The sequence below is a fragment of the Lynx rufus genome, unplaced genomic scaffold (assembly GCF_022079265.1).
Source record: "Lynx rufus isolate CCGP_SWC_20201006 ecotype Redwood Valley unplaced genomic scaffold, mLynRuf1.p SCAF_1, whole genome shotgun sequence".
NCBI lineage: Eukaryota > Metazoa > Chordata > Mammalia > Carnivora > Felidae > Lynx > Lynx rufus.
Genome location: NW_025814823.1, coordinates 78,937,746 through 78,962,340, shown reverse-complemented (window position 1 = coordinate 78,962,340; position 24,595 = coordinate 78,937,746). Strand labels below are relative to the sequence as shown.

General features: G+C 45.4%; 1 protein-coding gene across 1 annotated transcript in view; it reads right to left on the bottom strand.

Annotated features, from left to right (window-relative positions):
- Positions 1–19,703, bottom strand: part of MYO16 (myosin XVI) — a 467,181-nt gene extending 447,478 nt beyond the window's left edge. The window contains exons 1-2 of the mRNA XM_047086088.1: positions 19,607–19,703; positions 19,065–19,328 (exon numbers count right to left, since the gene is read on the bottom strand). Of these exons, the coding sequence (XP_046942044.1) occupies positions 19,065–19,328; positions 19,607–19,703 (361 nt within the window). The remainder of the gene's footprint in view (positions 1–19,064; positions 19,329–19,606) is intronic.
- Between the last annotated feature and the right edge of the window lie 4,892 nt (positions 19,704–24,595).

Below are 24,595 nucleotides of genomic sequence, written 5' to 3'. Positions count from 1 at the left end.
GGAAACGAAGGCCACTGTCAAATCTACGTTGCCCCAGGGTGTTCACCAATGGCTTCTAGGATCGCACAGCTGGAACGAGCCAGGATTACGGCTTCTTGTATCATGCGCCAATTCTGTACGAAGCAGTTCATTTGTCAGAGGCAGGCTTCTTGCTTGCAGACGCTTCCTGTGAGAGTTTGGTCGTGGACTGCAACGGACAGTGTTTCCTTTTCTATCTTTCTCCTATCTCCACACACCTCGAAGTCAATCAGTGGTGCTCTGTGTTTCTAGCATTGTGGGCCGCTACAGTGCAAGGGGTTGGAAGGGAAAAGTGGTTTCTGCTACGAGCCTCTCACAGGCCAGCCACTCTGCTGGGGACAGAAAAGACACAATCCTGTCCTGAGCTGTGCAGTGTAGGGAAGAGGAGACAGTTCTATCAAGAACTATAGTAGAAGGCAAAGACAAATAAGCACATTCCAGATCCACGGACAAAATGCCGGCGGGCACACGCAGAAGTTTTATTCTTTCAGTCGAGGAAGTCAGGGAAGATTCCTGAAGCAGGTACTGTTTAATTCAGGCCGTGAAAGATGAAGACAACAGGGACATTTTGGGATAGGAATCAGGGTAAGAAATGGAAGGAGGAAACACAGAAGGGCGGGAGATCAGCCATAGCATTCCAAGCACCACAACATTTCTGCTAGACCAGGTTCATCCTGTTGTCCAGAGGGATGGCTGGGTCACTGGAGACAGGACAGTTATTTCTGTTTGTCACTGTCCTACAGGTTGTACATTTAGCATCTCTGCCCCCTGGGCAGAGAATTTCAGTAGACCCCAAGAGTATGACACACCTGCCCAAGTGAGAAGCTCTAGAATCCAACTAAACTTCGGGATCCCCTGGAGGGCGTCTTAAAACACCGATCCCTGCCGCATTCCCAGTAACTGATTCATCAGGGGTGGGATGGGGCCCGTGAATCTGCATTTCTAACAAGCTCCCAGGTGACGGTGACCCTGGTCCTTGGGGAGGCGTATGTATGATGCACAAAATAGAGACACAGAAAGTAATACTGGCATGAAAGTCCAGAATGGCATGCAGATTATAGGGAGAAAGCATCTCTGAAGGCAAATGCCTCCCTACATTCCTACTATTCCATTCAAAACTTAGACCAGAAAGCAGCTGTGTGTTTCAGAAATTGTCTTAGGAGAAAACAAGACATATGTTGATCTCTTATCCCTTTGAAGCAGCATTCCATCTGCCAGCTGAGCAAGAATTCACATTCCTGATGAGAGAGAGAGAGAGAGAGAGAGCGCGAATGGAGGAAGAGCAGAAAACCATACCAAGGGGTGGGGTGGGGGGGCTTCTCATTCTGGGCTGTAATGCGCACCGGCTAAGGACCGCACCTGCCTGTGCCCGTGATTACCCTCCCTAGCGTATAACACCCTCCTGGGCACAAATATGCACTGAGAAGATACATGTGGGGAGTTCGAGTGAATGGGTGGAGGAGAGCTGATAAAACATCAGAAACAGAGACACAACAAGACAAAGGGTGAGCACTAGAGAAGTTTCCAACAGCCTTTCAGGCAACAGTGAGCAAAACGCAGGGTGGGGGTCGGGTCTGTGACTGAGACTCACTAGTGGGATCTGCAAGGGAGGCGTTCAAGGCCCACGATCGGTTCAGACAAAAAAAATATCAAAAGTAACTACTAGGTTTCAAACTGGAGTTTCTGGGGGAAAAAAATCACCCTATACTGACAAGAGCGTGCAGGAGGAAATTTCTGTAAAGAAAGGAGAGTGGGGGTATAGGAAACAGAGCCGCTTTAGGCACAGTTTCAGATGCCTGTGTGGTTTTTGGAGAAAAATACAAGAGGAAAGATTAGAGTCATGCCCGGACTTTGGAAAATTAAATTTAGAAATTACCCCAAGGCCATGAGAAAGACATTCGACATTTTTTACTCAAAAATCACACTGACAACTGTTCTGCATATAAGACCATGGAGATACATTTTTTTAATTTTTTAAATGTTTACTTATTTTTTTAGAGAGAGAGAGACAAACACAGAGTGAGTGGGGGAGGGGCAAAGAGAGAGGGAGACACAGAATCTGAAGCAGGCTCCAGGCTCTGAGCTGTCAGCACAGAGCCTGATGCAGGGCTTGAACTCACAGGCCATGAGATCATGACCTGAGCCAAAGTCGGACGCTTAACCAACTGAACCCCGCCAGGTGCCCCAAGACCATGGAGATTTTAATAAAATCACTGTCATTATGGAATGTCACATGAAATCCCTACACAAAGGTATAATATAGGTGACAACACCATCATCCACACATAATCTGGGACCTCGATGAAGCATAACTTCCCTCCTACAGTGAGGTTACAACATCAGGGGTGAACCCTCTCACTGCACATGGTGGGATCCAGTCCATGGCGGTGGGAGGAGGGTGTGTAATGAGAGTGTTAGGGGTCTTCCCAAAACTATGCCTTCTCCTCCCAGGTCGTCTTAGGAAAGTCCAATTCCCGATATGGACGTAACTGCTGGAAACACGAGAGACGGATCAAAAGTGCTTCAAGGTGTAGCAAAACAAGGGTAGTTTTGATTGTACTCATAGCAGGAATTAGGCTCTCTCTCTACTTCCATGAGAAAACAAACAAAGAAGGCAGCAAGTCTAGACAGAGCCTGCATTCCAGAGGGCTGGCGAGGTTAACCCAGAGACCACACACTGACCTTGGGTGTTTCGGTAAATACTAGACACAGGACGCATTCAGTACGGTGAGAAGAGCTGTTGAGTTCGTTGCGCTGTAGAAACAATGTGTAGCTGTGTGGAGGTGTTTTATGTTAACTTGCAAAATGAAGATACAAAACATAACGTGCATGGCTGAGCGCCTACACTGCCTTAGGTGCCGGGATCCAGGGGGAGAGGTGACATCCAGGTCCTGCCCCCCCGTGGAGCCCACTGCGAGGGCCAGATGCAGAGAAGCAAATGAGCCATGTCATACACCCAGTGACCCACACTGCAACAGGGACATCTCAGGGCACCCTGGGAGCCGACCTGGGGACACAGGACTGGCTTCTGCATGGAGGTGCCCCAGGCTCGAAGCTTCGAGGTAGACGGAGACCTAAGAGTGAATGGGAACCATCCGGGGGGAAAGGGCTGGGGGTGTGGACTGCTGTGTAACATTCCAGGAACAAGACAGTACGAGATGCTGGGACCCAGGATGAGGAGCCAGGCTGCGTGTGGGGTGGGGTGGAGGAAGGTCGTGCATCAAGGAATCACTCTGGAAAGATCAATACGACTGATGATTGGGAAAGGAGTCAGGAAACTAATATTATTAGTAAGAGTTCTGCATAGAGGAGACAAAATTTCTGTTTGTGTTTTGGAAAGACTGTAATGTTCAGCCTGTAAAGAATGAGCCAGGGGAAGACCAAACTGAAGGCAGGTGATTGGTTTATGGACAAAGGCACTTGTCCCTAAGTGGAGGTGACAGTGGCCACAACAGGCAGTGGGGATTTCCAAGAGTGGTACATTTGTGGTAGGGTCCCCTCCCTAAGAAAAAAAAAAAAGTCAACCTGGCTGTATGTGTACGTGACATCCCTCATGACCTTGTAACATGAGACCACCTAAGCGGACTGAGTGTTTGTGTGTTACCATATATGGGAGACAAAGAAGTAAAAATGTATAAAAAACTGTGCCATGTTTGGGGCTCAGTTCTTTGGGTACGAACCCAACTAAGCATCACCGGCAGGAATAAAGTTGCTTCCTGGAAAGAAAAGCCTCAGTGTCAGGACTCTGTGTGAGAATCCGGCTACATGTTCAAAGATGCTTAGGAAGAGACCGCATCCCTGTCTGTATTCACTAAACACATGCTATGGTTACCTACTTCCTGCAAGCATTGTTCTAGAAGCTGTGAAGGGACAGCATTGAAGGAAACAAAGCTGTTGCTCCTGTAGACCTGCATTCTCCTGGGAGATCACACACACACACACACACACACACACACACACACACACGCATGAGGGATTGGCTGTACAGAGAGAAGTGCAATGAAAACAAGAATCCAGTGTGGATGGAGAGGGAGAGGGGGCTGGGGAGAAGCCGGCTCACCCAGGAGTCTGAGAAAGCCTCTCCGATCAGGTGACATTCCAGCAGAGAGCTCAGGAGGTGAATCTATGCCCTTGTAGGCTCTACAGCCAAAGGTGCAAAGGCCCTGAGGCAGGAGCAGGTGTGGCATTGGTGAGGAAACATAAGAAGGCCAGAGGCTCAGGAAGAGTGTGCGTGAAGTTGTGATCAGGAAATTGGCTGGAGTGAGGCAGGAGAGAGGGCAGATGCCATGGTGTCTTCTTGCCCCCAGCAAGGACGCAGATGGCACGGTTGGTGAGCCCAGAAGCCACTGAAGATGTGGAGGCAGAGAGGGGGTGCTGTGGGAGGCTGTTGCCATAATCCAGGCAAGACATGGTGATGGCATACGGGACAGTGGCCACAGAAGCAGTTGGAGGTGGTCAGATTTGGAATCCCTCCAGAGACAGAGGGAACAGAATGTATGCCTGGATAAGACAGCGTGAGGGAAAGGGGGGGGGAGTCAAGAAAGCATCTAAGGCATTTGGTGCGAGCAGAGAGAATTCATGGAGTGGGAAAGACACGTATCCGGTGTTGTCAGGGGTCGGGGTGGGGAGCCCGGAGTGTGCGGAGGGCAGGTGTGCACATCGTGCTACAGGGAAGTCTGACGTCCAGGAAGAGATCTCGGCTGGGAATAGACAGTGGGATTCACAACATCCACATGGCCTGGAATGTCATTTCCTAGAGGGTGGAGGGTAGACAGAAGAGAGCCCTGAAGTTCAAAGTTTGAAGACTGAGAGTAGCTGCCCAGAAGACGGAGAAGCAGAGACCGGCAAGGCCGACAGGGAATCGAGGAGAGAAAGGTCCAGAAGCCAACTCAGCAGGAGACATGACCTGCGACGCCACCCAGAGGATGCTGCTTCCAGCTGACAGTGAAGGGGACAGGGAAATAAGTCCCAACTGGCACCAAGGAGGTCATGGGCAAGGATAAATCCCGGCAGCGGTGTTTTCGTGGAAACAACAGACGACAGAGAACAGGACACAGAGTTCTTCTGGCCATAAAGGATCAGCGAATGAAGGGGCGGGGGCTTGGGTTAGTCTAGAGCTCTTTCCCTTTCCACTCTGGACAACGTGAAGCATTTTGCTTCCATGGAATGACCCTGCACAATGGACAATGATGGGGCAGCTGGAAGAATGGCAATCTTGAGAAGCCCAAGACAGAGGGGTCCAGCGGGCAAGTTTGACCTTGATGCCAACAGGATGCTTTACAAAACAGCCCTTATAAATTTCAATTTCCGGGGTGCCTGGGTGGATCAGTTGGTTGTGCGTCCCGCTTTGACTCAGGTCATGATTTTGTGGTCTGTGAGTTCGAGCCCCGCATTGGGCTCTGTGCTGACAGCTCAGAGCCTGGAACCTGCTTCAGATTCTGTGTCTCTCTCTCTGCCCCTCCTCTGCTCCCTCTCTCTCTCTCTCTCTCTCTCAAAAATAAATAAAACGTCAAAAAAATAAAAATAAAAATAAAAATAAATAAATGTCAATTGCCTAGAAATTGTTTGTTGAAAACCCTCAGATAATCCCTGATGATCTATTCAGCTCTGTCCATTCCCGCACACACTAAACGACTTGTCTCATCTCATAAATGGCAAATCTACAATCTGCCTGCAGAACATTCTTCCTTTGGACTGTCGCAGCTGCACTGTCAAAGGCAAATGCGATCTACAAACTGTTCTGGGGCTGCACTGGTACACCGAGCAGCAGTCCGGGCCTCCGACAGATTGTGTCTTTTTCCTCCAAAAATTACAAGTCTCTTTTTCTTCTTTTTTTCAGAGGCTGTTCTGAGCACAATGAATCAGAAAACTCTTGGTTTATACCTGCAGCAGCAACACTGCCTGAAATTTGACGGGTCAGAGACCTTAGCTGCAATATTAATTTGGTGACCTAAAAAGTTTGTTTTTCAATGGAGTCAAAACTAGAGGGGTGCCTGGGTGGCTCAGTGGGTGAAGCATCCAGCTTCGGCTTAGGTCATGATCTCACAGTTTACAAGTTCGAGCCCCGCGTGGGGCTCTGTGCTGACAGCTCAGAACCTGGAGCCTGCTTCGGTGTCTGTGTCTCCCTCTCTCTCTGCCCCCCCCCAACTTGCTCTCTCTCTCTCTCTCTCTCAAAAATTAAAAAAAAAATTAAAAAAATAACTTAAGAATGTGCAGAGTTACAACGCACAGATTTCATATTCTGCCATTAATTCTCGCTCGACATTTACGTTTGAAGACAGCAGATCCAAGAAGTAATATCGTTTGAGCAAGAAAGTGAGAGCAGTAAGAATACAAAACCAGGAGACAATATGTTATTGTGCCAGTATCCACCATCTGCCCCCCTACCCCGTGAAATATGAAAACTTACTAGGTTAAAAGTTTTCAATGTGTTTTTTCCATCCAATGTTTCCCTCCCACACTTTTCCTGACATTCACATGAGAAAACGGGTAGCAAGTAAGGAATGAGACCTAAAGGACTAGTTTCTGCCTTCATATTCTTGCTGCCATGTTGCCATTCCTTTTGGAAAACCAGAAAGAGCCTTAAATCACTGTCCCAGGCAGGTTAGGGGCTGTGACATCCACGTTGAGAGTATGAAGATTCATTACTGTTTAGAGTGACCACCTACAACTGAACACACTTGGGTAAAACCAATCTTCTTTCTCTCCTCTCTCCTCTCCTTCTTTCTCTCCTCTATTCCAAATACCCAGCTCCCTGCATGGCATTGAAGGTCTCCAGAGACCATGCCCAGCCTCCCCCAGCCCCAATCATATCCAAGTGCCTGCAGTTCTGGAACATTCCATCCTTCCAGGACCTCAGGCCTTTGACCAACTTTAGCTTTGCCTCAGTGTCCTGACTCAGAAGAGCTGAGAGACGCCAGTCCCCTTCGCCTCACGATCCCCCTTGGCCCACCGCCCTCACCGTCCATGTTGCTTCTCCCATAGATGTTAAGTACTGTCGGCCTTTGTCTGCTGCAGCTGTCCCTCCTGCCAGGCCGCCGAGAGCAAGCTCTACTTCTCTCGGTGCTCCCCATCCCTAGCCCACTGTTGGGCACACTTGAAAACATAAGCCCTTAATTCTGAATGAATGAATGAATGAATGAATGAATGGACTCAACACCGATCCACTCATGTTGCCCCGCACTAGGTGCTATCAGAATCTATTCGGAAAAACTACAAGAAGCAAACATTCACCAACGATGGGGAGGCTATAGTCCATGAATACTAGTTTCAACAGGAAGAAAAATGTCCTGACTTTTCACATAGACTATCATACAGTATCATTAGGGAAAGTATTTTGCTCTTTAGCTAATTAATTCCAAACACTTGTACCAACCACCTGGAGAGTTTAGATTTCATGCACATGATTATGACGGAGAACTCTCACAATGGCCTGCTATCTACCCAGTGACTGGGCTTGCCCAAGCCCCTCTGCCCAGGCCCCTGGACTCAGGCAGCCTCCTGTGGAAGCAAGCAGTAAGGGGCCGAACACCTTCCCTTAACAGCTCATTCCAAAAATAAGCTGTCCACAGGGAGACAAATGTCCCACTAACGCACTCAGTCCTGCTGCACACCAGCCCGACCTCCCGGCCCCCCTCCCCAACGTTCCCGCTGGTCCTGCTAAACCCTCCCCAGAAAAGCAAAGCTTCTTCTGCCTTGATTTCGAGATGCTTGCAGATCTAAGGTCAGTGTCCCCCCTATTGCAACAGGCTTCATATAAGCCTCCTGACAAATCCAGACTTGTTTCTATTGGTCAGGAGGCTCTGGGGCTTCACTCCCTGTCTTTCAATCTGGGTTTCCATCCGGGTCTACCATAACTAGCGATGTGGGCTGTGACGAGTCCCTTCACGGGTCCGAGTCAGTGCATAGGCCTGTTCTGGGATCACAGGGCCACGACGGGGAGGAAAGGAGTGAAGACATTTTAAACCCTTAGAACAGTGCCTGAACTATGGTAAATACTCAATAAACCCAACTCGTATTAGTCCCCTATGAACGCCTGTGACGGTGAATTATACACGTTAACATACCTAAGCCACGGTGCCCAGCTCTCTGGCCAAACACAAGTCTAAATGTTGCTGTGAAGGTATTTTTTCAGATGTGACTTAACTCTTCAGTCAATTGACTCTGATTAAAGCAGACGGCCCTCCACACTGCGGGTGGACCCCATCCCATCGGTAGAGGATCTCAACAGCAAAGGTGGAGGTTTCCAAGAGAAAACGGAATTCTGCCTCGAGACGGCAACACAGAGCCCTGCCTGAGTCTCCAGCCTGCAGATTTCAAACGTGAGACTGCAACCCCGACTTCCACTTGAATTCTCCGCCTCCCAGCCCACAGATTTCAGACTCGCCAGCCACCACAACCCTGGGGGCCAACCCTTTAAAATAAATCTTCCCCACCCCGTGTGTGTGCGTGTGTGTGTTTGTGTGTGTGTGTGTGTGTCTCCTATCACTCCTATTTCTCTCCAGAACCTTGACCAACACAGACACCCTCTATGCTGGGAACGGGGGTAGGAATATGACAGCGTTTAATAGGGCAGGAAAAGAAAATACACTTTCTGATCGTACCTCTGCTCTGTCTTTTCGTTTTGCCCAGAACCCATTCTCCCCTTTTTGTCTATTTCTAGCCCCGAACATGGTGCACGGCAGACGGCAGGAGGTCAGTAAATATGAACTAAGTAATGGAATGGATGCTGAACAAGGAATGACCGTTTTCTTACATGGCAACCGTTCCAGTAGAAGATACAACCGTGGAACACCGTGGAAACCTCAAGGAATCATCACAGGCAACACAATGGAGAAAAAGATTAGTGCTGCCTGAGAATGTCAGAGAAAGCTCCCCCAGGGAGAAAGAGGTTCATGTGGAAGAAAAAGGTGGAAGAAGGTTCTAGGCAGAGGACAGAGCTTAAATAAAGACCCCAGGGACACAGCAGTGAGAAAGTACATTTCCCATGCTGGGAACTGCAGACCACGGACGCAGCAGAGTCCAGACAAATTTCTATCAATTCATTCTCTCCCCCCACCTATTTATTGCCTGGGATCAATGGAAAGTAGTTGGCCTGGGGCAAGAACAAGCAGCAGACGCAGAATAATGAGGAAAGAGACAACTTTCCCCCCAATCACCAGAGAAGGAAAATGGCCTCAGCATCGGTAAAGAAGAGATTGATTCTCCTTAAAATGCTTTAGAAAATTCTGGAAGAGAGGTTCCAAACTGAGGATTTGGGACTAGATGCTTTCCCAGTGTCTTGTAACAACATAATTCAACTCTCCTCTTCTCCAGAGGCCTGGATATCAGGACCACGGGGCTGCAGAGAAGGTCAAGGGAATTGCAGGGGCGAGTTGTAGGGGAGGAAGGGAGCAGGGGACTCGGGGCCTGGGGGCGGGCAACACCAGGCTAGAGGAGGAGGGTGCAGGGCTTCGCAGTTCACCCAGAGCAGCCCTGCAGATTGAGGGGAATTGAATGGCAGAAGGACCTCCTTCCCATGGAGATAGAGTCCTGGCCCTGAGCCCTACCTGCACGGCCCCACGCGGCTCTGGGCTGACGCATCTGTATCCCAGAACCCAGCCACAGAGGGGCCACACTTGTCCTCAAACATCTGCTTAATGGCAACGTGTGTCCCAGAGGAAACAGAGTGTCAGACATCCCACCGACAATCAGAGTCAGAGGATGGAGGGAAAGGATGTCTGGCAACCGTGAACTTTCCACGGCTCGCAGGTGGCTCTCTGCTAGACAGAGCGCCCATATTCTCGTGCTGCTCTGCGAATGGCCTCCTTTCCGCACCTGACCGTCGGGTTACTGGCTCAAACAGTTCAGAGTCACAGAGCCACAGAGCTGGAAGAGCTCACACACAGGGACGCGGGACCAGCCCGGAGCCACCATCAGAGCTGCTATGGCAGGCAATCTGAGGCAGCACAGGGCAGCGCTGAACGCTAGGTTCACTCGCAGGTGGGTCTGAATCCCCCCTCTGTCCCTGATTAGTGCCCTCATCCTGAGCAATTTGTTTAACCTCTTTAAATCCAAGTAGCTAATCCATAAAACTGGACAGTATTTGTATATGCTTGCATTGATTCCAAGGGCCGCTCTACGAAGTCCCACAAATGGGGCCAGGAAACAGGAACCTCTTGTCTCACGGTCCTGGAGGCTGCAGTCTGGAACCCAGGAGTCAGGAAGGCCTCCCTCCCTCTGAGGCCCTGAGGGAAACCCTTCCCTGCCTCTCTCCTCATTTCTCAGGGCCACCAGCCATCTGTGGAGTCTGACATCTGCCTTCGTATTTGCATGGCCACCTTCCCTCTGTGTGTTTCTGTGCCCAAACTCCCTCCTTTCATAAGGGCACGAGCCCTTGCTGTAAGACCTACCCTCATCGAGTGTGACATCATCTTAGCCTCAGTGCATCTGTAAGACTCTAATGAGGTCACATTTGCAGGTTCTGGGCACGCAGGAATTAAGGAGATCACTATTTCACCCAGCACAGTGCCTCACAGGGTTATTTTGAGGGTTAAATGAAACAATGCATTTAAAGTATTCGGGGCACCTGGGTGGCTCAGTCAGTTAAGCGTCTGATTTCGGCTCAGGTCACGATCTCAAGGTTCGTGAGTTCGAGCCCCTCATCAGGCTCTGTGCTGACAGCTCAGAGCCTGGAGCCTGCTTTGGATTCTGTGTCTCTCTCTCTCTCCCCTTCTCCCCGCTCTGCCTCAAAAATTAAAAAAAAAAATTAATAAAGTATTGAGACAGATGATGGTCACATATTATGCTCTATATATAAAACTATATACACATATAATACATGTGTGCATATATAAAAACATACATTATATGTAATATTTCATATAAAAACATGCATTGCCCCAGCAGAAAAGAATGATGAAGACAATGCTCAGCTTAATAATGTGGATTTTTCCCTTTCTATCCATTTCCGAAGGTTCTATCCATCTGCTGTTTCTCATTAACTCATGTTTACAACCATGCCCTGAGCTTATCTGTCTATCTTGCCTTTTTCCCTATTTCATTATAATTTATAATACGGTTGCCCAAAGCCTTCCTAATGCTACGCTTTCATTCCTGTACATTAACACCCGCTGCCATTGTCTTTGAACCCCACGCCAGTCAGGGTCATTACCAGCCTCTCGTGACTGTTGCAACACTATCTCCTAATTCTCTTCTGAGCCCGAACAGTGGCCAACACACTGACTGTGCATGTAATAAGACATGACAGATGTCACCTGAAGTCCTCTGCGTGAGTTACCTAACTAATCCTCACAGCCACTTCTGAGAGGTTAGCTCTCTGCCTCTCAACCTTATTTTCAGGGCACAGAAAATGCCCTGGCCAGGCTCACACAGCTCATCGTGTCAGGGGAGGAAATGACCCACCCTCCCGACTGCAGGGTTAGGATCACTGACGCTAATCCCCGATGATGCTTCCCTCAAGATGCTCTCCGTCAGACACCTGCCTTTCTCTGCCTCTGTCCCTGCATTCCAGCTGTTTTTTGTAGCCAAAGCGTCCTTCTATCCCCTTCTACCAAATGAAAATCTTCCCACAGAGCAGTTTCAGATTCATCTCATCCGAACCTCACCCCAGTGAATGCCCTCTGTGATTCCTTTTAAAGAGATCAATTTCAGTTTGTTTGTTAAAGGACAGTGTATCTTTCCATTAAGATTATAAAAGCCTATGCAGCACGCTTCTTTCTTTTTTCCCCCCAATTATTTTCACAGTACCTGGAGAAGTTACGGCTACAAAGCAGGTGGTTAAAATAATTAATACTTGTCAGGAATATGAATTCGGTGTTGGCGAAATACTAAGCTACTCATTAAATTCATACGGAATCCCTCAGATTTTAAATGCACCTAATTTCCAGCTCTTTATGATTCTATAACTCGTTCTGAAATGGGTCCCTTTAATTACCTAGCCACTGTTACCTATTAATTGGAAGCATCATAGTCCAGTGAAGATCACTCTGGAAAATTCTCTGTGAAACTCGCAAATGCCCTGGGCTTCTGGATTCAGCATGTCCACAAGCAATATTCATTTAGCCTTCCAGATTTCTGATGTGAACATATGCCTGGAGCCAAAAAACGCATCCTTTTACTTAAATTCTAGAAGTGGTCCCTTGGTTCCTGTGTCTGCCCCACGTAATATCTTACCTGAGCTACCTCTTCCAAAATGCTGGCCCTCCTCTGCCAAATGAGAAGAACAGGTTCATTCATAGTTTCTGTTCCCAAATCACTGAGAAATCAACAAGATGAAAATGGTTCTAATAAAGCTGTCATTTCTCTCCCTCCGCCCACATGTGGTACCATTCTAGATCATGGAAGGTAGAGACAGTAGTATACCGCTCATCTTTTCGCTGAGAATGTTCCTTTCCCCAACCTCTTCCTTAAAGATGGGATGATGCTTTATATTTCCAATCCCAAGTATCCAATACGTAAGACATTCATATTGGCTGAATCCCACCCTTTCGGGGAGGGTCTATCTACATTCAATGCCAAGTATATACTCCTAATTTTGAGTTCTAGAAGTACGTATTCTTGTAGAGTAGTTAACACACATCACACTCAATTATGTTCATAGTAAATGCATATAGAGGACCAGGATTGGATATCTGTTGGGTGGCTCTGACCCCACTCTAAAGGTGGAAGAGTCTTGGTTTCAATTTCTCTAGGGGTCAAATTAAATCCATTTATTGGCTGTCACATTTTCTCATTGCCTACTTGTGCAGTTGGATATGGGGAGGTTAGGGAGAGAGAATGAGGCTGCATTCCGTAGAAATCCAAAGCCACCACTGGGAACCAGGGCCATGGCAGAAGGGTCATCTTCACAAAGATAAGATGGTAGCAGCAAAATATTATCATTGGCTCCTTTTACATTTATACTCTAGACATTAAAATATAAATAGAAAATAAATTTTAAAAAATAAATAAATTTATGTAGTAATCACCCGCTTTATCATTTTAACCTCTGCATCAGTCCTAGCAAATACAAGGAGAGGGCTCAACTAAGTACCCACCAGTGCTAAGTCAAAGGGAAGCCTCATTTCAAATTTCATGTGTGAAACACTTAAGAAATATGTGAAGTTTATTCTCTGACCAAAGACTACACATTGGGGGTATGGGTGGGAAGGGGAGAGAAAACTTGGTCCTAATGATTTACTTATAAATGTCTAAGTAAGCTGTCCACCCATCAATAGATATTTCAATACATATTGGACTAATGTATCTGCTACATTCTAGGTATATTCTTAGAGGGCTCTGGATAATATGCAAGCAGATAATACTTCTGTGAATAATTCAGGGGCAGTACAGGCATCAGTGTTTTACAAATTTGTATGTAAATCAACACAACTTTGGGGAGCTTGAGTGGCTCAGTCGCTTGAGTGTTCAGCTCTTGGTTTCCACTCAGGTCATGATCTCATGGTTCATGAGTTTAAGCCCCATGTCAGGCTCTGTGCAGACAGTGCAGAGCCTGCTTGGGATTCTCTCTCTCTCTCTCTCTCTCTCTCTCTCTCTCTCTCTCTCCCTCTCTCTGCCACTCTCCCTCCCATGTTCCCCTGCCAGTCTCTCTCTCTCTCTCTCTCTCTCTCTCTCTCTCTCTTAAAATAAATAAATTTTTAAAAATCAACACAACTTCAAGATTTTGGGGCCAGAAGCGAATGAAGGTGACATTAACTGAAGTAGAGAATAGAAAAAGAAATTTTGGTTTGGGAGGAGATAGGGAAGGATATTCAAAGGTGAAGGTGACAAGTAAGGAATGTAAGGATCTGGAGCTCAGCAGAAAGGTCTGAATGCAGATTTGGGAATCACTGGAGTGGGGGACAGGGAATGAAATGAGAAAAGGTAACGCCTTCTAGGGAAAACAAGTGGAAAGAGGAGAGAGTTACAGTCAGAGCGTTACACCACGGCCCTTAACCTCAGCCCTCCATGGAAACTGGGGCCAGCATCTGAGGGGTAAGAGAAGGAAACAGAGTTTCACATTGTTATAATTTGATTCTTCCTAAGAGTCGACTTCTGATCTAAGTGAAGCTGGACATTACAAATCTGCAACTACATTTCCAAGTTCTCCTGTGGCTGGAATAAAAGGGACTCTCAGAAAATATTTGGCATATAAGTTAATAAGTCTTTTTAAATTATAACCAAAAAGGGGGGCATGGGGAAGGGTATGAGCAGAAACAGAGGGAAAACATCACAGCATAAAGAATGTCTGTCCCCACCCCTGTCCATTCCTTTGACAGTAAGGAGAATTCAACCAGACAAGAGGAAGAAAGGATTCCAAATGGCAGTGGAGGCAAACCCACTTGTGTGGTTGATAGTTTAGTTCACTTACCATCCAAGGCCAATCTGAGAGGTGATGTGTTAAATGTTCTCACCACCAAAGAAGAAACCACTTAATTTTTTTTAACTAAAGGGACTGGCGGAAATTTGGGAAAGTGGTAAGTTTATGACCATTCTGGTGATGCCTTCACAAGTGTATACTTATCGCCAAACTCATCAAGTTGTACACACTAAATATATACATCTGTTTGTATGCCAATTATACCTCAGCAAAGTTGTTAAACAGACAACAACAACAAAGAAAAGAAGCCGACTTGAAAGACAGGATGCTGTTGTGGACAAAAAGATGGTTTTTTAACTCAGGTAGACCTGAGAGAGCAATTATTTCTTGTAAGGCTCAATATCTGCACTCATACCACAGGAAGAAAATCCAACCTACTGCATATGTTCATCAGGACGGTGAAGTGACAAAAGTCATTTAAACTATAGACATGCACAGAGTAAGCCTGCAAAGTGCTAGATACTAAAAGCATAATAAAGTCACTCCATTGCATTTATTCTGCATTTAGTAAGAACATATTGTGGATTAGTTAGTAAAAGCTGACTGATATTTAGGAGGAGAAATTCTAACAGAGGAACTGCATTCCATTTACATTTTCTCTACGTAGACACTTCCTCTCTGTGTCCTTAGCTCTCCCACTCTGTCTTTCTCTTTGTGTCTCCCTCTCCCTCTCTCTTTTCCTTTTGCATGGTATATGTCAAAGAAAGTGAATTAAAAGCCCTAAAACAAAATGTAGAACATTTTTTTTAGATGGAAAAGAATGTCGAACACATTTTACATTCATGTAGTACATTAAATTGACAAATTAACACTGAAGTATCACCAACTCTCAGAAGAGAACAATAAAGCATTGAGGATACTAAATTTGAAATTACAAAAATGCAACATTTAGAAAATAAAACAAAAATTCTGAATTGCTTCTCAATGATATAATACAAACCTTAGCATGAACAATATGTTGTCCTTTGAAAAAGTATATTTGATTCTTTACACTCAGCCTTGGAATTATGATAGAAAATGTATTTGTTTACACAAAGATAGAACTATAAAGGTTGAAATAATAATTTAAATGGAAAAAGTTGGTTCTCATGGCAATATTTTTATGTCTCAATTTCATAAACATGTACATTTCACTATTTGAGTAGTTTCAAGATAATTGAAAATATGACTACCATAATTGAATAAATACTTTTTCCTGACTACCTTTCTAGAAGTACAACATATGCTAGAGAGATTGTACTGCCTCTAAAGAAATTGCTTACCTTTTTCAATGCAATTAAATTTTTTTTTTAATTTTTTTTAAAAAATTTTTTTTTTCAACGTTTATTTATTTTTGGGACAGAGAGAGACAGAGCATGAACGGGGGAGGGGCAGAGAGAGAGGGAGACACAGAATCGGAAACAGGCTCCAGGCTCTGAGCCGTCAGCACAGAGCCCGACGCGGGGCTCGAACTCACGGACCGCGAGATCGTGACCTGGCTGAAGTCGGCCGCTTAACCGACTGCGCCACCCAGGCGCCCCGCAATTAAATTTTTTAATTTGCAGAAATTAATACTTTTCCTGTGAAACTGTGAAGTCTATTGGTACTCATATGGGAGTTTCCAAGGTAGATGAGAGACTCAAAAAAAAGTACTATTTCATTTGTTCATACTTAGGCCAGGTCCAAGGATAGAATTAGTATGTCATCTGCGATAGACTGAGTTTTTGTCCCCCCCCCACCCCGCAAAGTCATATATGAAAGCCCTAAAACTCAGTGTGATGATATCAGGAGTTGGGGCCTTTGGGAGGAAAATTAGGGCTAGATGAAACCATAAGGTGTAGCCTCCATGATGGGATTAGTGCCTTTACAAGAAGAGGAAAAGACCAGAGCTACCTGTCTCCACCACCTGAGGATACAATGAGTAGGTGGCCATCTACCAGGAGGTGGCCAGGAATACCGCTCTCACTGATGATACCCCCGCCCGTTCTGACTTCCTAGACACACCCCTAACTCTTTTAAGAACACATCATTCTCCTAGATGTTTGGGCCAGGACAAACTTGCTGTTATCCTGGAGTCTGTTACTCCCTGTGGCAGGTAGGACTTGTGTTCCATAATTTTGCCTTCGGTGCTATGCCTGTGAATATGGTATAGTATCTGGGGAAAGGAATTAAGGCGGCTAATGAGCTGAGCTTAAAACAGGGAGATTATTCTAGATGATCCAAGTGAGCCCATGGCCCTGAAAACACATGCACCTTGGAAGTGGAAGAAGGCGGCAAAAGATTCAGTCAGAGAGACGCAAGGACAGAAAAAGAAACAGGCGAAATTCCAAGCAGGAGACGGACACTTCAGCGCCCCTTCCCGACTCTGAAGATGGAGGAGGGGCTATGACTGATGGAACACGATGGCCCCTGGAGACTGGGAAAGTCAAGGAAAGCTATCCTCCCTTGGAACCTCCACAGAAAGCACTGCGGCCTGATGACACCTGGATTTCAGCCCAGTGGGACCCGTCCTGGATTTCTGACCCTTGGAACTATAAGATGAGGCATTCACACCCTCTTCAACCACATACTAAAGCAGTGGTCATTCGTTATGGCAGCAGTGTGAACTGATACACTCCGCATCAGCATTTCCTGTTTGCTGTACCCTGAAAGTACATTCCCAATGGACCATTTCTCAGCACACCCTCGCTCCACTTTGGTCCAAGACACCCATTTGTGCCCAGCTCACTGACAAAGGCTCCAAACCGATTTCTCTGCTTCTCCCTCACGATTCCTCATTAAAGTCAGAGTGCAGCAGCCAGGTTGATTCTGTTAATTCCTATGTGCTACCAGGTCTCTCTTCTGCTCAAGACCCCCCAGTGGCTTCAGAACTCACTGAGCGCAAAAGCCAAAATGCTTTCCCTGACCCTTGCAGTCCCTACTTGCTGGCTTCTTGCTTTCCATCGTCTTCATTTATTTTTCTGTTCCCACCACACTGGTTCCCACTGCCCCCCGCCCCCGCCCCAGGCTGGGATGCTCCCCCTCATGGCTCTGCACTCACACGAAATGCTCCTCCTCAGATATCCATATGCCCAACTCCCCACCTCCTTCTGGTCTTCCTCCCTCCATATTCCTCGTCGTCCACCATATTGTATACCTAACTCTACCTCATTATTTATGGTCACACACACTAGACAGTTGGGCATCCCAGAGCCAGATTTTGTCTGCTTCCTTCGCAGTTGCCTGCTGCATAATAAAGACTCAATAAATATTTTATAAATTAACACACTTTTCCTATGAACTACAGCTTCTGAGTTAGTTCTTTGGTTCCTATCCCCACTGCTACTATCCCAACCCAGCTCACTCTAACACTGACTTGCCATCCCTGGATTCTCAGTTGGTGTCCTTACCCATACTTCTTACCCTTACCCTTCAATCCATCCTACAGGTAAACACCCCTGATTAATATTTGCTAAACGCTATTTCCAGCATGTGAGTTTTCTTCTTTGGAACATACAATGGCTCCCATTGTGTTCTGCTTCAGGGTGTGAAGTATCCACAATAATTCTATCTCCTGGAAACCAGTTTAGCAGCCGCCCTCTTCACCCCTGCCCCTTTCTGACAAATCTCCATGCCTAGAACTCATGCTGGCAGCTGTTGGCCACACTGCCCAAGTGTGGTTTCGGCTTTCCTTCCTTCAGAGCCCCCGAAAAAACACCTTCTACCACCAACCATTCCCATTCTACCAGACTTCATTTCTACTGATCGTTTTCTACTTTATTACGAGGACTTTTCCCCTCTCTACTGAGATTAGAGGTTTTCTAAAGACAGGATTCATATCTCTTCCTGTTCTTGACCACCCAAGTGACATGCCTACGTCAGTATTAATTCAGATTTTATGTCTTCAATGTCTTCCCCTAATATTATATCTTATTATAAGTGTTACATATTATACATATATTAAATAGTTCCTCTTGTTCTCTGGGTTTATTATTTTACCATTCTTAACTTTTTTAACCCAAACTGAGGCATTATTTGCCCTGTTGATACTTTACACGAGAGACTTTATAACTTTGCCAAGAAACTTTGTGGTTGCATTCCTTTTAAATCAATATAGGGCTTATGTCTACCTGCATTCTAATTTAGACCCGTTCCAACAACCACTGCTTGGTGAACTTGAACAAACTGCTTCAATTTTTCACTCAACAGCACTGGAAGGTACCAGCACCAGCAGAAGGGCCCAGTGAACCTGGCTGAGAGCGCCACTGCCCCTCGAGGTGCTTCCACCTCCACAGAGAAGATGGCTGTTACATGAAGAGCTATAAGTGAAATATGAATAACAAAAAAGGAGACTTCCTACTCCTCTGGTATTCCTACCCATGAAGGAGACAATAACGAATTTTGCAGCACAATCTCATCCTCAAAGGAAACAATTACATTGGGGAAAAAAAAAGGTTCATTAAAAATTTGAAGGAACAACTTATAAGGAAATCACATGCTTTCCAGGTAGGCAGTTCTTTAAAAATATATATATACAATAATTTCACCAAAAGTTTGCATTTTGTTCATTTTACTAAGAGACTTGGAGGTCTTAACTGTGTTCATTAGAAAGAGGATTTTCCCTGGACGATTTCAGACCTTCAGTAAAAAGCCCCAAATATTTAGAAGAAATGTTACCCTTCCTCTCCCCACCAGGAAACCCACACCAGAAAACGTGTGTGCCCTGTACCTTCTTTGTCATCGTGGTGGATAATTGCATCCTGTATCATGTCAGCGAGGTTAAAATGAACTTTTTGATTCTTCCCATGCTTCAGCTTTTTCAGGAACCCTTCCTGCTTCTGAAAAGCCTTCTCTCTTTCATAGTAGGCTTTGATCTGCTCACAGCGCATGCGTTTCACCAGCCGCTGCCGTTGGCCGAGGGGAAGGGACTCCAGCAGGCACTGGTCAATTTCCATCTCATGGGTTCGAAACACGTTACATAGCTGAAAGCAACCTACGAGACACACGGTGAGAAAGTCAGTGGACCCACTGTCACGACAATACAGCAGCACCACAGAGCACGCTCGATTTCCCATTACCCACCCCAGAGGTCAGAAACTCACTCACTCCCCTTTGTGCTTGGCACGCAAGCACGCAGGCCAGCTTACAGACCAGGGGAGAAGCGAAGGGAACTGGTGTCACACTCAACATTGCATGGTGATAAAACAAATAAGAAAATTAGAGACAGATGTGTGGCTTTGCACAACGCAATTGCTGGCAAACCATCCTTACTGTTTTTGTAAAGGCCTAAAAGTTTGACCGATGCATTAAAGCCCCTTCGTTGAATAATGCCAACTAAACTGTGTGTGAAATTCTGGCAGAGAGCCATTCCCAGTCTTTGAGCACAGCCTAATAACACTGGTTTTGTATATCCCGATGACTCTGTGTATCTAATGGAATAGAACCTATGTAGCCTAGCAACTGTTCATGTGACACCCTGGATATTTTCCACCAACATATTGCTAAACACTTTTCTTAGTGATTGGTAATATCCCTTTCTAAGAGACCTAATAATGGGTAAGCAATGAAACAGATTTTTCTCTTGGCAATTCAAAATCCTGGATAGAACTGTTGCCGTTGTGGTCTCTGTCTTATTAACATAGTGATTAACAAAGTGAGCTCTCCATCTTGAAGCTGAAAACCTTCCCTTTCTTTCGCTAGGATATTCCTTATTAATGCCACTCAAAACACCTGTAACGGAATCGTACAGGCCCGTATGTTTACCACTAGAATAAATGTTACTCTTGGCAGAAAATTAACACTGAAAATTCTAGAATGTAATGCACAGGCTCAGATAAGCGTTGTATGTTCTTCCATTCAGATATCTATGATCTTAAGTCTCAAGCAAGTAAAAGTAGCAACACATGCCCCAAAGTGTGGTTGATCACACACTATATCTGGAAAGATCACTCAGAAAGGGGTCTGTTTCTTCGTCTTTGGAGATGTGCCCAATTCCTCTGAAAGGGCACCAAGTTGTGACAGTGCAAATTCCATTTCTGTCTCGCTTGAGGCTTTGCAAAGTGTCATTCTCACAACCGCCAGGCAAGACCATCTCTCTTCTGCAAGTAAGGAAAACAAAGTTGAGCGAGGCTGTGATTTGTCCAAAACCAAAAAGAGGACTCTGTGACAGCCACAAATGTTCCATAAAGGCTCAAGAAAAGGACAGAATAAGAGCCGGGGATTCCCTACAGCCAGATACTTAACATCTATAAGGGGGATAGGGGAGAGGCAGAGTTGGGAAATTTTGTTTTGGTCGTTTTTTAGCATTTGACAACATTTTAGAATCGTATTAATCTCATAAACATCTCCATCTTTGTGAGTATTTGTAAGTGTGGTGTTGGAAAAAACACTATACATAAAGCATTCCCTTTCCAGTGAACTAAACACAGAGAGACAGCAGTTCTGAAATAATGACAAATCACTCTGAAGTCTGTGTTATAAAAGCCAGGATCACCGTCACAAACAGATCCTCTGGGACAGCTCATTAATAACAGCAGGAAAGATTCTCTGCTTTGCAACCTGTACCAAAAACTGTACGTGGGTTCCCGGGACACTGTGACTCCCGTGACCTTCCTGATTTGTCAGCAGGTGCCCAGGGAATCAGCAGAACCACGGGAAAACCCAGAGGGTCAGACCAGTGACCTCACAGAGTGTTACGTGCTGATCAGCAGGCAGTCGAAGGCGCAGGATAACCCAATCAACACAACAGTCCTCTAGTGTTCCGCTCATGAGAAAAACCTTCCTGTGAAATTTTCAATTAACTCTGAAGGAGTCTGTAGTGTCAGCTCACGATTTATTGAGCAGCCCTCTCGGTCTGTCAGAAAGGAGCGCTGAGGGATGTTCATAAATTAATTCTCTTACGATTCGGAAAATCGGAGGCCGAGGCTGTGAACTTCCACGTCCATCCATATATAAAATGTGAATTTTTCACATATTTTCTTGTCAAATAATTCCCCATGCTTTGACTTTAAATGGTCTGAACTTTGAGATTTATTTTACGTTCTACAAGCACAGCGGGCATTGTGACTTTCTTTTTGTCTAATTCTGGATGGACCAGCTGCATCATGTATATGTGCTGTAGTCAGTCTGTAAGACACCACACTAAAAATGACATAGTAATGGTAAATGGAGTTTTCAGGCAGTCCACCCAGAACCTGTGGAACTTTGTCACCAGGGCACTAAGAATAACAGTCATTAGCACCTCAGGTGACAGTCTGGGCAGGCCAGGCAGGCGGGGGGGTGCGGCTGAAGAGGAACTACTGTGTCTGAGCTGGACAAAGCTGGCTGGCCTCCCCGGGCGGGGGGTCCCGGGCAGGCACTGGGTCTCAATTGTCCTGTAGCACAGTTGACCTGGTTCTGCCTGCCCAGCGGCTGGACTGAGTGAGGGCTCTTCCCTGGAAAAGACTTTAATTCTTTCCCACTATTTTGGCGTTCTTCACCCACCAAAGGCTACGCGTGCACTAACACCATTTCCACTTCACACAAACCACCTTCTCACAATAATACGTGAGTTCCTTAGGGTACAGGGCACGTGCTGTAGTAAAACAGAGCATATTTTCATTGTTGCGGCAGAGACTGACTAGGGAAACCCGTTCTCTTTTCTCCTTAAACACGTAAGTTGACGTCAGTTTTGACCTTCCCAGGGCTGGCTCATAAAACGGAAAAAAAAAAGCCCACATGCACTTTAACATGTTTTAAACCTCCTACAGCCTATGGCTATGGCAGCGTGGACACCACATAGCAAAGATGGTCCCAGGTAAGGAGCCTCGGTCCCCCCCATGGCTCCCTGGAGCACCTGCCACGAACCAGCCCCTGTCCTAACTTTTCATCTGACAAAGAAATTCACTTCGATTGTAGTTAGGCGTTGCTATTTTGGGTTTTAACTCTTCCAGAAATTAACATCACCCTAGCTAGAGGGTGCCGTGGTTCAGAAGTTTGTTTGGTTTTCTCCGACCGTGTTAAATGGTGATCAAGGGAACATCCAAAGCTCTGCAGAATTTTGAATGACAGGACTGGACCATTGCTACCTACCAAGTGGGGTTCTAGCAAATTTGTAACAGTCAGTAGGGGTGGAGTGGGAATGAAATCGTTGACTTGTCACGTCTGCCTATTACCACGGTGCACAGTTCACAGTCAATTTCAAGCTACCACTGTCGCATTACTAAACAGAGAGATGAGAATACGTACTCTCCCCACCTCAGTGTGGGGGCCAGCTTCCACACAACCACTGCATCAAGCCCAGCATGGAGACTCATGGCTTCATTCTTGCATCAGAATCACAAATACTCAGGAAAAGATATTCCAGAAAGACCCCCAAGGTGTAAGAGAAGCAGCATCAAGAATTACCCACATCTCAAGAGAAAATAACTATAACATTAAGCATAACTGTGTGTGTATGTGTGTGCTACCCATTAAATATATATATATTTCATATATATATATATATTTGAGTCTGAGTCATCATAGGAAGCAGACAAGAGACCATATGCTTTAAATTCCCAATCATCAAAATTATTCACTTGTAGAAGGTAATGTTAAATAACAGAAAAACTAGAAAAACTAAAACTGAGTTCCAATTGTAGGTATCACATTTTCTACTTATGACCTGGGGTGAAATTTTCAACATTTCTAAGATGCTTGAAGTAAATAAAAAAGAGCTGGTGTTTGAAGTTTGCTGGGATACTTAAAAAATAAGAGATAGTTTGCAAAAAAAAAAAAATGTCCGGCACAAAGTAAATACTCAATGAACGGTAATTATTTTTATGAGGAATATATCATGAGGATCTGTGTGTATACATGGAATACGTTAAGAGAACTGAAGAAAAAGGAATGTGTTATATGGAGAGTTCTCTCTCCCTTTTTTGCTCTTTCTGGTTCTATCATGTGCCAAGAATGTTCCCGGCACAAGGTCTTTGCACCTGCTGTTCCCAGTGCCTGGAACATTCATTTGATGGAGGGAGGCTAAATGGTTAGCATCCTTCCCTTCTCCTGGTCTTAGCTCAAAATCTCCAACCTCGTGATGCTTTCACAGGCCCCTTTATTTCTATTTGCAACTCTTCCCTAACAATATTTCCAATTCCTATTTCTTGCTTTTTATCTTTAAGTTTTTATCGCCCTGAAATATATTTCTACAGCATCAATCATCACACTTAGACTGTATATTATACTCATACCAATGCTGTTTGTAAAATACACCATGTATTTTATTATTCTATAAGCCCCCCACCAAAAAGCACAAACTTGGACTGTTTTATCAGCAGTTGGAAGAGCAGATATTAAATATTTGTGTTGTTAATTAAATCACTGGCAGAAATATCATATGCATTACTACAACCTGACCCAGCACTGACATACAGTAGGTAGCAAATGCTTATGACTTGGCCTACCCTTCTTTTGGCATGGGGGTTATATACATGGCTAATCTGAAATTCTAGATAAAAATTTAGAGATGTTTGGTGTGCCTGGGTCGTTCAGTTGGTTCAGCATCTGACTCCTGGTTTCGGCTCAGGTCCTGATCTTGTGGTTCATGAGTTCAAGCCCCACATCAGGCTCCAAGCCAACAGTGCGGAGCCTGCTTGGGATATTCTCTCTCTCATTCTCTCTCTCTCTCTCTCTCTCTCCCTCTCTCAAAATAAATAAACTTCTAAAAAATATTTACAGACATTTACCATAGGCAGAAATCCCTGCTCAGCAAATATGCATCTCCATAAAATAAAACTTGAGAGCCGGCAAATTAAATACATGAAGGAAACAGCAAAGATCTATGTTCAGAAATCATTACGGAACATCTAGTAAAAACTAGCAGCTTTGGTCTTGGAGACACCGTGCCATGATCTCAGGATGCTGTGTTGTAGCAAGCCAGAAATATACAGAATAAAGTTAAGGAAAAGGCAACTAGGAAAATGAGGAAATTATTCTGGGGATACAACTGCTAGAAATGCCTTCCTCTCCATTAGACTCAGAACCGTCATGTGGTGGGGCGCCTGGGAGGCTCAGTCGGTTGAGCATCCGACTTCGGCTCAGGTCATGATCTCATGGTTTGTGAGTTTGAGCCTCGCGGCAGTCTCTCCACTCAGCACAGAGCCTGATTCAGATCCTGTCTTCCTCTCTACCTCTCCCCTGCTCACTCTCGCTCACACTCTCTCTCTCTCAAAAATAAATACACATTAGTTTTTTTTTTTTAATATTTAAACAAAATCTTCATGTACATGCCACATGTAC